The 19043-nt window shown below is 40.9% G+C and overlaps 1 protein-coding gene and 1 pseudogene across 6 annotated transcripts in view; one reads left to right on the top strand and one right to left on the bottom strand.

Annotated features, from left to right (window-relative positions):
* KRBOX4 (KRAB box domain containing 4) overlaps positions 1-19043 on the bottom strand; it is a 55754-nt gene that overhangs the window by 14562 nt on the left and 22149 nt on the right. For 2 of the 6 annotated variants that reach the window (XM_011982817.1, XM_011982818.1), the window contains exons 4-7: positions 16821-16947; positions 16384-16479; positions 8483-8526; positions 6411-6920 (exon numbers count right to left, since the gene is read on the bottom strand). In XM_011982817.1, coding sequence (XP_011838207.1) covers positions 8483-8526; positions 16384-16479; positions 16821-16947 — 267 coding nt within the window. In that variant the 3' untranslated portion in view covers positions 6411-6920. Of the gene's footprint in view, positions 1-6410; positions 6921-7497; positions 7646-8482; positions 8527-16368; positions 16480-16820; positions 16948-19043 lie in introns of those variants that run through there. The other 4 variants (XM_011982814.1, XM_011982816.1, XM_011982815.1 and 1 more) reach the window with 4 other exon arrangements.
* The window catches only part of LOC105541706, an 8598-nt pseudogene continuing 6687 nt past the window's right edge, over positions 17133-19043 (top strand).

The following is a 19043-nucleotide window of genomic DNA, read 5'->3' as shown; positions in this document are numbered from 1 at the left end:
TTGATCTCGGCTCACTGCAACCTCCACCTCCCAGGTTCAAGCAATTCTCCTGCCTCAGCCTCCCAAGTACCTGGGATTACAGGCATTCGCCACCACACCCAGCTGATTTTGTGTATTTTTGGTAGAGACAGGGTTTTACTATATTGCCGAGGCTGGTCTTGAACTCCTGGACTCAAGTGAGCTGCCCACCTCAGACTCCCAAAGTGCTGGGATTACAGGCATGAGCCACCATGCCTAGCCTAGTCTTTTTGCTAAAGCATAGCAAGAGTCACCTTTGCTCCAGTTCCCAACAAGTTCTGCATCTCCATCTGAGACCATTTCAGCCTGGACTTCATTGTCCATATCACTACCAGCATTTTGGTCAAAGCCATTCAACAAGTCTCTAGGAAGTTCCAAACTTTCCCACATCTTCCTGTCTTCTGAGCCCTCCAAGTCTCTAGGAAGTCCCAAACTGTCCCACGTTTTCCTGTCTTCTGAACCCTCCAAACTGTTCCAGTCTCTGTCTGTTACCCAGTTCCAAAGTTGCTTCCACATTTTCAGGTGTCCTTATAGCAGCACCTCACTCCTGGTACCAATTTACTGTGTTAGTCCATTCTCACGCTGCTATGAAGAAATACCCTAGACTGGGTAATTTATAAAGGTAATTTATAAAGGAATTAACTCACAGTTCCACGTGGCTGGGAAAGTCTCAGGAAACTTACAATCATGATGGGAGGGGAAGCAAACATGTCTTTCTTCACATGGTGGCAGCAGAGAAGTGCTGAGCAAGGTTGGGAACAGCCCCTTATAAAGCCATCAGATCTCGTGAGAACTCAGTCACTATCATAACAGCATGAGGATAACCACCCCCATGATTCAATTACCCCCCACCAGGTCCCTCCCACAACATGTGGGGATTATGGGAGCTACAATTGAAGATGAGATTTGGGTGGGGATACAGCCAAACCGTATCAGTCAGGCTGGTCTGAAACTCCTGGGCTCAATCAGTCCTCCCACCTCGGCATTCCAAAGTGCTGGGATTATAGGTGTGAGCCACTGTGCCTGACCCATTTTGTCCTAACAGCTGAATTTCTCTGCCTTTTCTCGCATCTAATAATCTTTAATTTTGGGGTCATTGTGTATTTTAAAAACTGTAGATGGCCGGGCGCGGTGGCTCACGCCTGTAATCCCAGCACTTTGGGAGGCCGAGGCGGGTGGATCACAAGGTCAGGAGATCGAGACCACGGTGAAACCCCGTCTCTACTAAAAATACAAAAAATTAGCCGGGCGTGGCGGGCGTCTGTAGTCCCAGCTACTCGGGAGGCTGAGGCAGGAGAATGGCATGAACCCGGGAGGCGGAGCTTGCAGTGAGCCGAGATCGCGCCACCGCACTCCAGCACTCCAGCCTGGGGGACGCAGTGAGACTCCGTCTCAAAAAAAAAAAATAAAATAAAATAAAAAATAAAAACTGTAGATGACTGGGTGTGGTGCCTCACACCTGTAATCCCAGCACTTTGGGAGGCTGAGGCAGGAGGATCACTTGAAGTCAGGAGTTAGAGACCAGCCTGGGCAATATAGCAAGACTCCATCTCCACAAAACTACAAAATTAGCCAGGCATGGTAGTGTATACCTGTAGTCCCAGCTACTCAAGAGGCTGAGTAGGAGGCTGAGTGGGAGGATTTCTTGAGCTCAGGAGGTTGAGGCCTCAGTGAGCCATGGTCACAGCACTACACTCCAGCCTGGGTGACAGTGAAACCCCAAGTCAAAAAAAAAAAACAAACTGTAGAGACTGTAGTTTATTGGGTTTATCTTTTCCTCTAAAGATAAGAGAGGTAAGGTAAGGCACTGATCACCTTAAACAATCAGGGCTTTAGTGTTACTAACACAACCCAGCTCTTGTTCATCACTGTTCCTCAGGTGTTTCCCTCCTGCACTTTTGCTGGAGAGCCTGTTTGGTCTAGAAAAACTGCTTGAGATTTAGTTCTCCCCTTCATGAGTTTTCAGCTGAGCTCTTTAGCCTTCTTTCTCACGACTGTGCCAAGCCCCTTCTCTTATTTGGACTGCTTCCAAAGTAGAGAGACTGCCTTTCTGGCCCAGTTCCCTAACCTCCCATACCATCACAAACTTAGCAAATGTCCTGTGACAAAACTAGTCATGTGCTTGAAGCTCTTCTAGTTTCTAAGTCAGCCCTATATAACTTCCAAAAGCCCTTCTGGATCTCTTCCTCTTGTAAAGTCTATCAGCCTAGACCAAGCCCCATCCTCAGCTCACAGTGAAAATCAGCAAGTGCCCCCAGATAATGGTCAGCAATTGTCAACTCCCCTAGAAAAAGCACTTCACTTTCTGGAATTTTAATTAATCTAGAACTCATTGTTTCCACAGCTTGGCAATATCTTTACACTTTTTTCAATTTATCTCCCCATCCTCCACCCCCTGCCCCACCAACAACTTATTGCAGCATGATTGCTGGCCTGGCAATACCAACTACAATATACATGGAAATGAGGGTCTGGTCATTACTTTCTTATTCAACATTTAAATCCAAGACAAAAATGAGAAGATACTAAATTACCACATAAGATGTTCCCTCCTCTCTTCCATTGGGTGAGGTGTAGAGGGATGAAAGACATCGCAGAGGAACACAGATTGTCTGCATGGCGCCACACGGAATGTGTATCAGTGGCTAATGCTTGCTATATTTCTTGTTTTCCAAGAGTTTTAAGTAAACAAACTCCTTATGATTTTGCTTTTTCTTCTGTAAAATATCAGAGGGTATGTCTGATTGGTGGAGGTGGGACTGTCATCATCTTCCCTACTTAATAGTATTGCCATGAGAATCAGTGGAATTCATCAATGTAATGCTTTTATAAAATGAAAAGCCTTTACTTTCATAACAAGTCAATATTAAGAGATACTCACCACAGTGCATTTTGTGAGCTGGTGACAGGGAATACGGAAAAAAGAGGAAAAGAGAAAATAGTTATCCAATAGCAATCACCGGTATCAGAATTTATATGTGGTTTCTGAAGGTTTGGGTTTTTGTCAGTTTGTTCTTCTTACCCATGGGACCTTGAGTTACTCACTACAGTGTTTTCTCATATGTAAAATCTGGTATCTTCCAATTTAGGTCACAGGATTTCTGAGGATGAAGTGTAAAAGCAAGATGATGCTTTAGCTCTCATTAGAAAATCACTCTCCCAGTTAAAATCCTAAGATACACTTTCTCAACGTTGTAGAATATATTCTTCTAACAATGAGATCAAACAGACAACCATATGGAAAATAGAGAATATGTGTAGACGTGTCAAAGTGGGATGATGTGTGCAGAATAGAAAGTAGCAGAATAGTGTAATATATTGAAAATAAAACTGAATAGAAAAAAAGGAGGGATAAAGAAAACTACATAAAAGACATTTTAAATAATCCTTCTTGGTAGTTTCTTGAAATTTGAGAGTATAATCAGAAGCATTAAAAAATGAGTAATTTTAGTTCCAAATATAAGTGTTAATAGTAGGGTGTAGTTTCTTCCTTCTCTTTTCTTCCTTTTTTGTGTATTTCTCTCCACATGTGAGAATAAACACAGACAAGATAGAAATGTAATATAAATATATACACATGTATCTAACTTTTTACTAATAAAAAATTTGCCTATATTCCTACAACCCAGAGACAACTGAACTCATAATGGCGCATATCGCATATCCTTTTTTTTTTTTTTTTTTGAGATGGAATGTCACTCTGTTGCCCAGGCTAGAGTGCAGTGGCGCGATCTCAGCTCACTGCAACCTCCTCCTCTTGGGTTCAAGGGATTTTCCTGCCTCAGCCTCCCGAGTAGCTGGGATTACAGGCATGCGCTGCCACACCTGGCTAATTTTTGTATTTTTAGTGGAGATGGGGTTTCGCCATGTTGGCCAGGCTGGTCTCCAACTCCTGACCTCAGGTGATTCGCCCGCTTTGGCCTCCCAAAGTGCTAGGATTGCAGGCATGAGCCACCACGCCTGGCCATATCCTTCTTATATATATGCCGTTTTACAACACAAATCATAGTTTTATAGTCTTAGTTTACTATGAACATTTTCCAAACTCCTTAAAATATGAATACATTAAGGGAAGCATGATTCCAATTTATGAATATATCAAGTTACTCTATCACCTATTACTGGATATTCAAGTTGCTTATTTTTATTTCAATTAATACTGCTCTTATAGGATCTTTCCTAGAAATTCTGAACCTCCTATTGCCCCACCATAATTACTTTTTTGAGAATAAATTTTGACTTTTCAAGAAAAGTATCCCAGAAGAGTATCTTTCTCCGTAAGATGCTTCCACTTTTGTACTGATGACAGATAAAATACATGTGCAAGGTCTATTTGAGAATCCTGCTGGCTCATGTGCTCTGAAACTAATCTATTTAGGGATTATCTATTTACAGATAAGCTTGGAGATTGGCCTAGTAAGGATTAATATGTTTTTCCTCTGTCCTCCTGATTATAAAATGTATTTATACTTTCAGAAGCTTCTAAACCTGTTCTACAGAGAATATGTGTATAATTTATAATTGAGTGCTTGACTGTAACCCCTGCGATCTTTTCTATAAAATGGATGATGACATATCTGAGACATGATTTTCCTTATATTATACAGGAAAACTGGGTTATCAAATTTATTAACTTGATGTTTGCTGAACATAAGTGCTCTGATATAAGATGACACCTCGCTTCTTTCCAAAGGCATTCCAGTCTTTGCTATCTTCATGGTTTTGACCCTTCATAAATTATTTGATGTACAATGTATTAAAACTCATGAGTAAGGAATTTGTCATTTATTGGCTGGTCACAGTGGCTCACACCTGTAATTCTAGCACTCTGGGAGGCTGAGGTGGGCAGATCACTTGAGCCCAGGAGTTCGAGGCTAGCTTGGGCAACATGGCGAAACCCCATCTACAAAAAATACAAAAATCAGCTGGGTGTAGTAGCGGGTGCCTATGGTCCCCACTACTCGGGAGGCTGAGGTGGGAGGATAACCTGAGCCTGGGAAGTCGAAGCTCTGGTGAGCTGTGATCATGCCACTGCATCCCAGCCTAAGTGACAGAGTGAGACCTGTCTCAAAATAAATAAATAAATAAATAAATAATCATTTATTGAATGATTTGAGTAACTTTTGAGTTTTCTTACATCTACCAAAGGCTAAATGATATCTGAGGGCTTTTTTAAAAAAATGTATATTAGATTTACATGATTACACTCAATGAATTCTTTGATGCACAATATGACAATGTACAGGAGTCCTCCCTTATCCATGGGGGATATGTTCCAAGATCCCTAGCGGATGCCTGAAACTGTGAATAGTACCGAACCTGATTGCTGTCAGAACCCATTTCTATTCATGCCTTCCACCCACAAATTTAATGTCTTTTTCATCTTAGCATTTATCATGCACTGTGGCCATAACTTTTGCAGTTCGAGATGTGACAACAAAACTAGCACAAGTTTCTTTTTCCTTCTTCACAATTTCCTGGATAGAAGATTCATTCTTACTATAAATCTTAACAACCTCAGCATACATTTTGTTTCTTTATTAAGTCAAGAACTTTAACCATTTCACTTTAAGGAAGCACTTTATAACTTATTTTTGGCATATGCAAATTGCCAACATCACTACTCTTGCACTTTGGGGTCATTATACAATAAGGGTAGCTTTAATGCAAGCACTGCAATCCCATGACAGTCAATCTGACAACTGAGACAGCTAAGGGACTAATGGGCAGGTAGCATATACAGCATGGATATAATACTGGACAAAAGGATGATTCAGGCCGGGTGCAGTGGCTCACGCCTGTAATTCCAGCATTTTGGGAGGCTGAGGCAGGCAGATCACTTGAGGTCAGGAGTTCAAGACCAGGCTGGCCAACATGGTGAAACCCTGTCTCTACTAAAAATACAAAATTAGCTGGGTATGGTGGCATGCACCTGTAATCCCAACTATTCGGGAGGCTGAGGCAGGAGAATCGGTTGAACTCGGGAGGTGGAGGTTGCAGTGAGCCAAGATTGTGCCACTGCACTCCAGTCTGGATGACAGAGCAAGACTGTCTCAAAAAAAAAAAGAAAAAAAAAAAAGGGTTCACTGATTTGCATCCTGAGCAGGAAACAGCAGGACAATGTAAAATTTCATCACACTACTCACAATAGCATGCAACTTACGCATTTATGTTCTGTGACATACAATGAGAGTTAATGTAACACTAAAAGATTTCCCACATTTATTACATTTGTAAGGTTTCTCCCATATGAATGATCTGATGTTTAATGAGAGTTGACTTCCCACTAAAGGCTTTCTCACAGACACTGCATTTATAGGGTCTCTCTCCATATGAATTTTCTTATGTTTAATAAGTGGTGCCTTCTGGATAAAGGTTTTTCCACATTCACAGCATTCATAAGGTTTCTCTCCGGTGTGAGTTCTTTGATGTACAACTAAGTTTCTTTTCTGGATAAACACTTTTCCACATTCAGTACATTTGTAGAGTTTCTCCCCGGTTTGACTTCTCTGACTTTTTCTAAGGGCTCGCTTTTGGTGGAGGGCTTTCCCTCGTTGATTAGGGTCAAAAAATCTCTCTGCAGGTCGAGCTTTATGAAGATTAGAATGGAGGCATACTTTCCAATACGCCTTACATCCATCATCTTTCCTTCTTACATAGCTTCTATTTTGACTAAGAAAGTTTAAATTATGTTTTGAATGCCTTTTCCCATGAATAATATTTAGGGAGTCTTTGTCTTACAGAATCAAATTCTGTGCTCAGATAAATGCTTTTTCTACATGTTCTGGATTCTTGACCACTTTCATCCTTCAGTGTTTCCTTGCCTATGAATGCAGCTTGCCACAGAAGTTTGTCTTGGCTTTCCTTGTAGCAATCTATCTGCTCATCAACTTGCCAGACTTCTAGAAGAAAATGAATGAATCATCAAACTTGTTAAGTCTTTCCACTGGAATATTATGGAATAACATTAATCCCTAAATGCCCAAGCAGTGAACTCCTATCAACATGACTTGAGCTGATGTGGATGGACCCTCCCCATGTCCCACCACCACCACCTCCCCTGAGTGCAAGTACAAAGAAATGCTGGCTCAAATTTAACAAAAATAATTTAATATGCAGCCAAGCTCAAACCAGAAAATAAATTTATTATGTGACAAAAATGAAGAAGAAATTTAAAGTGAGGGGGTGAACAGAAATTGAAGCTGTGTGGCTTTGCAGTTGGGGGACTAAGGCTCTAATCATGAGTGTGAAGTGAATTCTAGGCCACAGGGCACAACTGTGCAGAGAATTAGAATTGAGCTACCTGGTTAAAGCTGGGAGTCACAAAGGACATCTCTGTGTGTAAAATAGGAACTAGAAAGATGTCACCCACTGGCTAATGAAAATGTTAAGAAGAATCAGGGGTTACTTACAAGAAGTCAGAACCACAGTCCTGTACCACATGTAGGAGTGCATTCCAAATGGACATTTGAAGTATAATACAAAACCCCCGAAGTTGATAAATTCACCTATAAATTGTTCCTGCATTAGTGAAACCAGTGGGCCCCAGCAGTGGCAATCCAAATAGTTCTGCAGTGATGCTTTCATAGCTTAGGGTACACAGAATTTCCATGGAAAATAACTCTCACTGAAAAGGAGTTCACAGTAAAAAAAATTACAAACTTCAAAAGGAAATGAACCACAATGAGTTGAAAACTTATGTCTACAGAAAAGCCTGCACATGATGTTTATAGCAGCTTCATTCATAATGGCCCCAAACTGGAAGCAACCAAGATGTCCTTCAATAGGTGAATGGATAAACAAAGTGATCCACAATGGAATATTATTCAGCAATAAAAAGAAATGGGCTATCAAGCCATGGACATGGAGGAAACTTAAATGCATATTGCTATTTGAAAGAAGCCAGTCTGAAAAGGCTACATACTATATGATTCCAACTATATGACATTCTAGAAAAGGCAAAACTATAGAGATAGTAAAAAGATCAGTACTTGCCAGGAGAGAGTGAAAAAGGGATGAAAAAGCAAAGCACAGGGAATTTTTAGGGCGGTAAAACTATTCTGTATGAAACAGTAATGGTGGATTTTTATGCATTTGACAAAACCCATAGAACTGAACAACACAAAGAGTGAACCTTAATGTAAGATGTGACTTTAGTTAATAATAATGTATTCATTCACCAGTTGTAACACATGTACCATACTAATGCAAGATGTTACTATTAGGGGAAATTGGCGGGGTGGGGGCGGGTAGAGAGAGGTATAAGGAAACTCTCTGTCGAGAGATGTGTAAAGGGATGGAGATATACCATGAAAACCTAACCAAAAGAAAGCTGGAGAAATTACATTAATTTCAGACAATGACTTCAGAACAAGAAGGATTTTCTGGCACAAAGAAGGACATTACAAAATGATAAAACAGTCAATTCTTTGAGAAGAAATAACAATCCTAAAAGTGTATGTACCTAATAACAGCACTTCAAAATACATGAGGCAAAAATGGATACATCTGAAAGAGAAACAGACAAATCCACAATTATTGTTGGAGACTTCAACACTTTCTCTCAATAATTGATAGAACAAGTAGACAGAAAACCAGCAAGGATATAGATAATCTGAACAGCACCATCAACCAACTTCACCTAATTGACATTCAGAGAACACTGCATCCAACAACAGCAGAATATACATTCTTTTCAAGTGCATATGAAACATTCACCAAGATAGAACATATTCTGGGTCTTAAAACAAACCTGTACAAATTTATAAGAAATCATATTATGTGCAATAATAGTATTACAACAAAAATCAATGAGAAAGATACTTGGAAAACCCCAAATATTTGGAAATTTAAAGATATACTTACTTCTAAATAAGTCGTAAGGGGAATTTGAAACTATTTTGAATTAAATGAAAATGCAACATATCATAATTTGTGGGACATAGCAATGAGAGGGATATTTATAGCACTGAATGCATATATTAGAAATAAAGATCAAGCAGAAGAAAAGAAATAATCAGAGCAGAAATCAATGAAGTTGAAAACAGGAATGTTCTTCAAATGGTGAATGGCTAAACAAACTGTGGTACATCCATTTGGTGGAATATTACTCAGTGATAAAAAAGAAGAAACTCTGGGTACTCACAACAGGATGAATCCAACTGAGAAGTACGCTGAGTGAAAAGAACTAATCCCATAAAGTATCATACTGTATGACCTCATTTATGTAATATTCTTGAAATGACAAAATTATAGAAATGGAGAACAAATTAGTAGTTGCCAGGGCTTAAGAAGGGGTGGGGTGGGAAGGAATGGGTATAGCTATACAAAGGCAATATGAGGGACCCTTGTAGTAATGGAAATGTTCCGTATCTTGACTTTCTCAATGTCAATATCCTTGTTGTGATTTGTAGTATAGTTTTTCAAGATGTCACCATTAGTAGAAACTGGGTAGAATACATGAGATTTATCTTTATTTTTTCCTAAAGGGCATGGGAATCTACGATTATCTTAACATAGAATGTTTAATTTAAAAAATAGTCAAATATTCCAAAGAGAAGGATGGTGAAGTAAAATAACAAAAAACCAAAAAGAAGTTTGGTTGGTGGGATGAACAGAAAAGAAATAATAAAATGGTACCTGTAAATCCAATAATATCAATAATTACATGGGAAGTAATGGTCTAAAGGAGAAAAAACACAATCATAGGAATTGATCCATAAAAATAATTTATAACATCCATTCATAATAAAAAAAACTTTCAGAAAATCAGGATTAGAAGGAAATATCCTCAACCTTTATCAGGCCATTATGAAAAAACCTACAAGTAAAATTAGGCCTAATGGTAAGAGAGTAAATGCTTTTGTCCTAAGATCAGGATCAAGGCAAATATGTTGCCCTCCCTACCTGAGTCAACATTATACTGAAGATCCTAGCCAGTAAGTACAATAAAGTAAGAAAAAGAAGTAAAGGCATCCAGACTGGGAAAGGAAATAAGCTGTCCTTATTCATAACTACATGATTGTTTATGTAGAAAATACCAAACCATCTATAAAAGAGCTACTAGCACTAATATGTGAGCTTATTAAAAGGTTCCAGGATACAAAGCCAATATGGAAAGATCAATTACACTTCTATAAATTAGCAATGAGCAATAGGAAAATGAAATACAAAACAACTATGTACATACACACACCCCATTTACATTACCTTGAAAGAACATAAAACACGGGGGTAAATTAAACAAAATATGTGCAAGACCTATCCATTCAAAACTATCAAATATTACTGAAATAAAATTTAAAAGACTGAAATAGACAGATATACCATATTTTGCTTTAGAAGACTCAATATTGCACATCAATTATCCACAGATTTCATGCAATGTCAAAACCCCCTGCAGGCTTTTTTGCAAAAATTGACAAGCTGATTCTAAAATTTCTAGGAAAATACCAAAGACCTAGACTAGCTACAACATTACAAAAAGGAAGAACAAAGTAAGAGGACTCATACTACCTGATTTAAACACATAATATAAGGCTACAGCAATTAAGACATGTGGTACAGGTTGTGTATCATTTATCCAAAATGCTTGGAACCAGCAGTGTTTTTGGATTTCAGATATTTTTGGTTTCTAGAATGTTTACATTATATATTTACTGGTTCAGCAGCCTAACCTGAAAACATGAAATCTGAAATGCTTCAATGAGCATTTCCTTTGGATGCCACGTCGGTGCTCAAGAAATTTTGGATTTTGGAGCATTTAGGATTTTGGATTTCTGGATTAGGGATACTCAACCTGTATTGGTGTACAGAGTGACACATATGTTCAAATACTTTTCAAAAAGGATGCCAAAGTAAGTTAATTAAGAAAGAACAGTCTGGAATAGACTGAATATTTGATAGTAACTTATCTTTCTTACTTAACCTCTCTTCTGCTCTGGTTAATCTGCTATTAAGTCTATATATGAAATTCTTCTTTTGTTGTTGCTCTTTAAATTTTGTGTTTCTTTTATATATATATTAAATTCTTAATTTTCAGTTTTCATTAGATTATTTTATATATCCCAGTTCCCCAGTGAAATTCTTACTATTAACATTTTTTTTTTTGAGACAGAGTCTTGCTCTGTTGCCCAGGCTGGAGTGCTGGAGTGCTGGAGTGCAGCAGTGCGGTCTTGGCTTACTGCAACCTCTGCCTCCTGGGTTCAAGCAATTCTTGTGCCTCAGCCTCCCGAGTAGCTAGGACTACAGGTGCGCACCACCATGCCCAGCTAATTTTTTAGTAAAGACGGGGTCTCACTATGTTGCCCTGGCTGGTCTCAATCTCCTGGGCTCAAGGGATCCTCCTGCCTCAGCCTCCCAAAGTGCTGGGATTATAGGTGTGAGGCACCACACCTGGCATCATTTAGTAGATGTCAAATAAATGGATCACTTGTTGATCTGAGAAAAAGAAAGAATATTCTTTTCAAAAATATTACTGGAACAATTGGAAATGCATATGTAAAAATAATATAAAAATATGTTGACCCTTACCTCACACCAGATACAAAAATTAAGTCATTAACAGTCATAGACTTAAATATAAGAACTAAAATTATGAATCTCCTGGAAGAAAACATACAGAAAAAATCTCTGTTACCCTGGGTTAGTGAGAGATTTTCTAAAGAGGACACAAAAAGCATGAACCGTAAAAGAAAAATTTAATACATTGGACTTTATAAAAACAGAAACATTTGTTTTTCAAAAGATACTGTTATGAACAATCAAGCCACAGCCTAGGAGTAAATACTTGCAAAACACATAGCTGGTCAGGACTTATATCCACAATATATAAAGAACTCTCACAATTTAATAACAAACAATGGCAAAAGATTACAATAGACACTTCACCACAGAACATATACAGATGGCAAATAAGCACATGAAAACATGCTCAACATCACTGATCATTACAGAAATGCAAATTTAAATTACAATGAGATCCCCCTATATACCTACTAGAAAGGTGTGTTGTTGGTGGGAAAACAAAATAGTACAGCCACACTAGAAAACAGTTTGGCAATATCTTATTATTATTTTTTGAGAGACAGAGTCTCACTGTGTCACCCAGGCTGGAGTAGAGTGGCATGATCTCGGCTCACCGCAACCTCCACCTCCTGGGTTCAAGCAATTCTCCTGCCTCAGCTTCCCAAGTAGCTGGGATTACAGGCATGTGCCACCACACCCAGCTAATTTTTGCATTTTTAGTAGAGACGGGGTTTCACTATATGTTGGCCAGGCTGGTCTCAAATTCCTGACCTTAAGTGATCCACTCGCCTTGGCCTCCCAAAGTGCTGGGATTACAGGCGTGAGGCACCACACCCGGCCCAATGTCTTATAAAGTTAAACATATGCTTACCATATGGCCAAGTAATCTCACTCCAGATATTTACCCAAGAGATATGAAAACACAGATCCACAGAAATGCCTGTACAAGAATGTCTGCCAGCTTCATTCATAATAACCAAAAAAAACCCGGGACAATTCAAATGTGCATTAACTGGTCCATCGACAGACAAACTGGAACACTACTCAGCTATCAAAAGGAACAAACTGATACATGCCACAACATGGATGAACCTAAAATGCATTAAGGTAAGTGAAAGAAGCCAGCCACATGACATTCTAGAAAGAACCAAACTAGAAGGAAAAGAGGTCAAGCCTGGGATGAGGAGAGAGACTGAATTATAAAAGGAAACATGGAGTTTTTTGTGGGGGATGAAAATGTCCAACACTTTTATTGTAGTAGTAGTAATTACACAGCTACATATTTGTCAAAACTATACAACTGTATACCTAAGAAAGATAAATTTCATGGTATGTACATTATACCTTAATCAATTTCATTTGAAAAAATAAAAGGAATGCAGTCACATCAACATAAATATATAATGATCACATATAAAAACACATATAGAAAATTACGTTCAAACATTAACACGTATGGCCAAAGATCATATGGTGCCATAAGGGCATTTTGTTTTATTAAAATACTTCATGAGTACTAATGATAAAGTACTAACAAATATTGAACTCTAATTAATGATATGCCTGTGGAGGTACTTAGGGGTTAAGGGTACTGATCTCTGTAACTTCCTTTGAAATGCACTATAAAAAAATAAATCGAATTTATGGAAATTGGAGGAACTGGCAGATGGACAGGGGATAAATATAGCCAAATGTTTATAGTTATTATAAATCTAGGTGGAGGTATTATATGGGTGTTCAATCTACAATTCTTTTACTTGTTTTATATAAAACTTTTCATAATAAAATGTTGGGGGAAGCTAGATAAAAAACAGCAAAGTAAACTGAAAGTAAGTAGGAAAAAGAAAATAAAAGTAAAAGAAATCAATAAAACAGAAAAATGGTAGAGAAAATTAACAAAGCTAAAACTTCTATGAAAAGATCAACAAACTTGAAATAAATTTCAGTTTGTACTACTACATGAGACTGGACAGTTTTCATTACTGTAATGAGGCTACTCTTGAAAGGAACAGTTCCCAGAAGATTTGTATTATCTCAGAATGACCAGTGAACTTATGGGACCAGCCAGAGGGTTCATCCAGGAGACAGAGGGAAAAATATAGTTCCTGAAATAGATTCAAATATGGAGAAACAGGGAAGAAATTCAAGTTGCTTTCTGCTGCATTCTGCTTCCAACCCTGGGAGTTTGGAGAGCTGTCTAGGAGTGAGTCCATGTGCTCCTGTCTTTCCATCCCATCCTGCTCGCATGCCCATTGCTGTCTCCTATTCCCTTGCAATTCCTCTCAGCAGATATTTCAAGTAGTGGATCTTAACCAAAGATGGGCATCAGAACCCTCTGGAGTGTCACTCAAAATGCACACAACCAGGCCTACCCTAGGCTTTCTGAAACAATTTCTACAGTGGGGCCTACTCATGAATATTCTGATAGATCCACAGGTAACTATGTAATACATCTCTGGTTAACAACCACTACATTAAATTAAAGAAAACGTTTTTTATGGATAATAACAACAATAAAAACAGTGATAACATTTGTTGAGTGTTCCCTTTATGCCAGGCACCCTTTTAGGTGCTTTACATGGATCAACTCATTAATTTCTGAAAATCATTCAGTTCTATCATTAGCCCCACAACAGGTAGAGAGGCCAACCAATGTGTACACAGTGATAGCTAGTGAGGAAAGTGGCCAGAAGTCCAGTCCAGGCTATGTGGCTCCACAGTCACTCTTAGCCACTTGTATGTGGATGAATAACAAAGCTCCTTCCTCTGCCCAGGTCCAAATCAATCAGTGCAATATTTATTGAATGTCTTCCACCAGTCCCACACTGGAACAAGTCAGAACAAGATGTAGGCTCTTATGTCTAGGGGTTGTGTTTGAGCTAAAGATATGAGCCACTGGCACTTAGCTATATTTTTTTAAAAGTTACCATATGAAATGCATAGCTATATTATTTAAAGTTACAAATGTAACCAATAAAGGAACTAAAAATAAGCATATAACAAACTTGTGAAGAGCTGGGGAGTGGAAGGCCAAAGTGTGAGGGAAATCCTTACTTTTCATAGAGGGAAGATAAAACTGAAAACCCATAAAATGCAGATATAAAGGTATTCCCTAAACCTATGGAGGTGCTCACCAGAACCAAAAAGAGAAATCTGTAGAGGAAGCTGCCCTTGGGGGGTGATTGGGAATGCACCTAAGATTACTTTTTAGCCTATACTGTTCTGCACTCTTAGACTGAATATATAAATGTCTGTATTTTAATATAATAGTTTTTCTTATGAGGGAATTGGGACTCAGGAGGGTAGACTGTGCCTGAATTTGCTTTTCCTCCCTTCTAGGACAGCACTGAAATGAGAACAAGACATACAGTCATTACAATTCCAGGCATCACTGGAAGAAAGCAAGCATACCATCAGCACACCAGAAATCCTGATAAATCTCGAAGCAGCAGATATGGAATTACACTGAGCAACAAAGAGGTTATCATCACCCAAAACATTCCTGGAGGAAGCTACAGAATGGTGGGAGCCACAAATGCCAGCACAGGGAGGATCTCAGAGAACAGGTGTGTGTGCTGAGGAGTGGGTTCTGGAGGAAGCCATCTGAGGAGTCCTTGGGGCCAGCACCTGACTACAGCTGATGCTCTGAAATTAATCTCTAATGAGCAGTGATTCTCAAGCTTTACTGTGTCTATGGGGTCCCTGGGGAGCTTGTTGAAATGCACATTCTCCTTCAGAAAATCTAGAGTGAGGCCTCAGATTCTGATTTTCTACTTAGTGCCCCAACAATGCCCAGGCTGCTGGTTCATCGGTCACCCTCTGAAGAGTAACACCATTCTAAACAGGCTTCTTTGCCATGGGCCAGTGAAGGGGGTACTATGAAGGGGAGAGAAAGAGCAGACCAGTGTATCAGAAGAGTTTCTGGATCCTTGTAGGCAGCCCACAGGAAAAATAGACAAGGAAAAAGCAGCTCTATGCAGGACTAAAATATGGTTCACTGAAGTATTCCACCTTGGGAGTAATGTCCTCTCGAGTGTGTTTATTTTTTGAATAAGTAAAGAGATAATAACAAAAACAAGAGTTGAATGGGAAGGATGTATTAAAAAATGGAGGAATCTGATAACAAGTAGTATGAAGTCAGATTTGTAACAGTCTGAGAAGAAATAAGTAGAGAAAACAGAAAATGGTGTGAGGTTTACAGTGTTAACCACAAAGTGAGAGCAGGCAAGAACGTGGTGGGTACCTGGTTGGGTAAAGGTCACTGGCAAAGCTTTGGTGTCTATACTGACTCAAAAAAAAAAAAAAACAAAAAAACAAACAGGCATGATAATCTACCTTAGGCTAAAAAACAAAAACAAAAACAAAAAACAAAAAACAAACAAACAAAAAAACAGTCCAAATTTCAGCCTGAAAGGGCCCACAGTATGCCCAATAAAGAGGAAATGCTGACATCTATTAATACATCTACCATGGTGAAAATACAAAAGGCCAAGAAGGTGGGAGAATAAGTCTTAAAAGCTTCCAGAAAGGTGGTGGGAGAGGAATGAGAAGAGGCTTGGCACTTCTCACTAACAAGCCAGGAGGGTGGAAGGTAGAAATGGGATCTCAGAACAAGAGTGGCCACAATCTATGGGAACGCCAAGCAAAGAACGCAGAGACTGTAACCGGTGGCCAGGCAGAGGCCTCATTTGGACATGACAACAGTTCCGCTCATCAGAGCCTAGGCATGTCCACAAGTCCGGGGCTCTCAGAAGGGCTCCTGAGCTCATCCCAGAGGCCAAGCTGTCACCAATCAACCTGGTCCCTTTCCCCGGCCTGACTCACCTGGCCTGTCCTCACCTGCACAGGTCCGTACCGGGGTCCCTCCATCTGCCATCCAGGACTCTTCTCCTGGTCCCAACCTGAAGATCACATCTGGCTTCGCAACTAGATACCCTGTTCAGGGGACATGACATAGGACTTCGTTATTGACGCTGAGGAATTCCAGAACCTAGGCCCACCCCTGCAGGCTGAAGGTGGCACGGCCTCGGGGATGACCCCAAGCACACAGCCATCTGCCCCTCAGTACAGAACATTCACATAGCAAGCAAGGGCACCAACATGCTCTCCAGAGTCCGTTCAACGGGGACTACGAATACTGCACAGTTGGCTGTAACCCAAACTCACTGAGGGTGGTAACCCACACTCGTTGTTCCCAGGCCCCGGAGCTTGGAGCAGCTGAGAAAGAAACACAGTACTGGGGGCATTCTGCATCACCCCGTGGCGCGGTCCCTCACCCACGGACACCAGGTGGCTGTAGTTCTCAAGCATGACATCCCTGTAGAGGTTCTTCTGGGCAGAGTCCAGTTGCTGCCACTCCTCCAGGGTGAAGTCCACAAACACGTCCTTGAAGGTCAATGATTCCTGTAATGGCACATTCCTCTTTAGCATGCCAGGAGCAGCCTGGGGCACCGGGATGTGGCACCTCACGCACATGGAGGGCTTACTCTGTGCCCTCTAGGAGAAACTTGACAGATGAAGAGTGTGAGGCGCACAGAGCCTAAGTAACTAGCCCAGGTCACACAGCCAGGAATGAGGGAGTCGAATCCATGCGGTCTGGCTCCCGCATCCACACTGGCCTTTGCTTTTTTTTTTTTTTTTTTTTTGAGACTGGGTCCTGCTCTGTCACCCAGGCTGGAGTGCAGTGGTGTAATCTTGGCTCACTGCAACCTCTGCCTCCCGGGTTCAAGCAATTCTCCTGCCTCAGCCTCCAGAGTTGCTGGGACTACAGGAGCCCACCACCACACCCGGCTAATTTTTGTACTTTTAGTACAGACGGGGTTTCACCATGTTGGCCAGGCTGGTCTCGAACCCCTGACCTTGTGATCTGCCCACCTTGGCCTCCCAAAGTGCTGGGATTACAGGCGTGAGCCATCATGCCCGGCCTGGCCTTTCTTATATAATTGTTCTTATGCCAGTCACTAGTCAGTTTGGCATAGTATATTACATAGAGTATCTATATGACTAAAATCATTTTGAACTTTATAAGAGAAACAGACAGGCTATGAGAAATATCTCACCCTGGAAATTCATTCATTCAACACATGTTTACTGAATAGAGGCCAGACTGGTAAGTCCTGTGAAGGAAAGACTGATACAAAACCACACCTCTTGAACTCAAGGAGCTTCAGTTTAGTGGAGGGAGAAAAGCGACACTTACACACTCATAGATGAAACCGAGGCAGCGAGGAAGCCTGCCTCACAGGGACAGTGACAGATTTAGGACAGGGTCCGGGTGGTCCACAAAGGAGGAAGTCAGTCCTGCCTGGGGCTGACAGAGCAGGCTTTGCAGGGGACACAGAGCTACAACGAACAGTTCTAAACATAGCTAATCAATCATGACAAACCGTTCTAACCTTCGCTCATCAATCATGAAAAAAAGAACAGGAAGCCAGAGGTCTGTGGCCCGGGCAGCTGACTGAGGCAAAAGGGGAAAGGTCTGTGCTTGGCCTTGTCACCACCAAACAAGAACTCACTTCTACAAGGGCCCCAATTCCTCGCAAAGACTAATAACCCACCTGTTTCTGCTCCAGATCCCATCCTGTCACACCCACACTTGCTGGCCTTCAATTCAAGCCACTCGTTGCACCCGTAAGGCCCAAATCAGCCACAGTGGCACTAGTTTACCCAGCTGTGCAGGAGAGGGGACAGGAAAGCCAGCCTGCCAGAGGGCGGTGACAGGCAGGTTTCTCCAGCAGGAGGGCTTCTCAGAGCAAACTGCCCCTCCCTCGTGAGAGCTCCGCTGCCAGGGAACAAAACCACACTGCTGAGTGCTAGGATGAAACAAATGTTGCTTGGAAGCTCTAACCTGTTCCATAGACCAATATCTCCTGTAATGGTCCCAGTGGCATGGCTTCCAGGGTCCCAGCAAAAGATGTGCCCAGTTACATATCACTGAGTGACAATGTGCTCAGAAAACCCCAATCCATGGCTTCCTACCAGCCAGTCATAGTTTACTCAGTCCTTCAGTTCAGATGCAGTTTGTTTACCAATCCAGAGTCATTTTTATCTGGAGTAATGTCACCTGGTTTGATATTGTGAAATATCTATTTGGTTTTTGTCCTGTCTCCTGGCAAAAGCTCCTGCAACCCTTGGAATAGACTCTGAAGTGATCAAAGTGTCTTTTATATGCTAATGAGATGACTGGTGGCTGGCTGCCCCTAGGTAGCTTCCGGATGGGAGCTGGTCACCAGAAAACCAGACAGGATTAGAGGGTTGGGAATTTCATCTCCATCCTCAAAACTCCTGGGAGGGGAGAGAAGATGAAGGCTGAGTTGACTACCAAGGGCCAGTGATGATCATGCCTCTGTGATGAAGCCTCCATAAAAACCCCACTGTGGCTGGGTGTGGTGGCTGGCTCCTGTGATCCCAGCACTATGGGTGGCTGAGGAGGGAGGATCACTTGAGGCCAGGAGGTTGGGCCTGCAGTGAGCCAAGATTGCACCACTGTTCTCCAGCCT

This window comes from Mandrillus leucophaeus, unplaced genomic scaffold (genome assembly GCF_000951045.1).
Source record: "Mandrillus leucophaeus isolate KB7577 unplaced genomic scaffold, Mleu.le_1.0 Scaffold243, whole genome shotgun sequence".
In the NCBI taxonomy this organism is placed as follows: domain Eukaryota; kingdom Metazoa; phylum Chordata; class Mammalia; order Primates; family Cercopithecidae; genus Mandrillus; species Mandrillus leucophaeus.
Note: the sequence above shows the minus strand (reverse complement) of the source record. Positions and strands in the feature narration are given on the sequence as shown.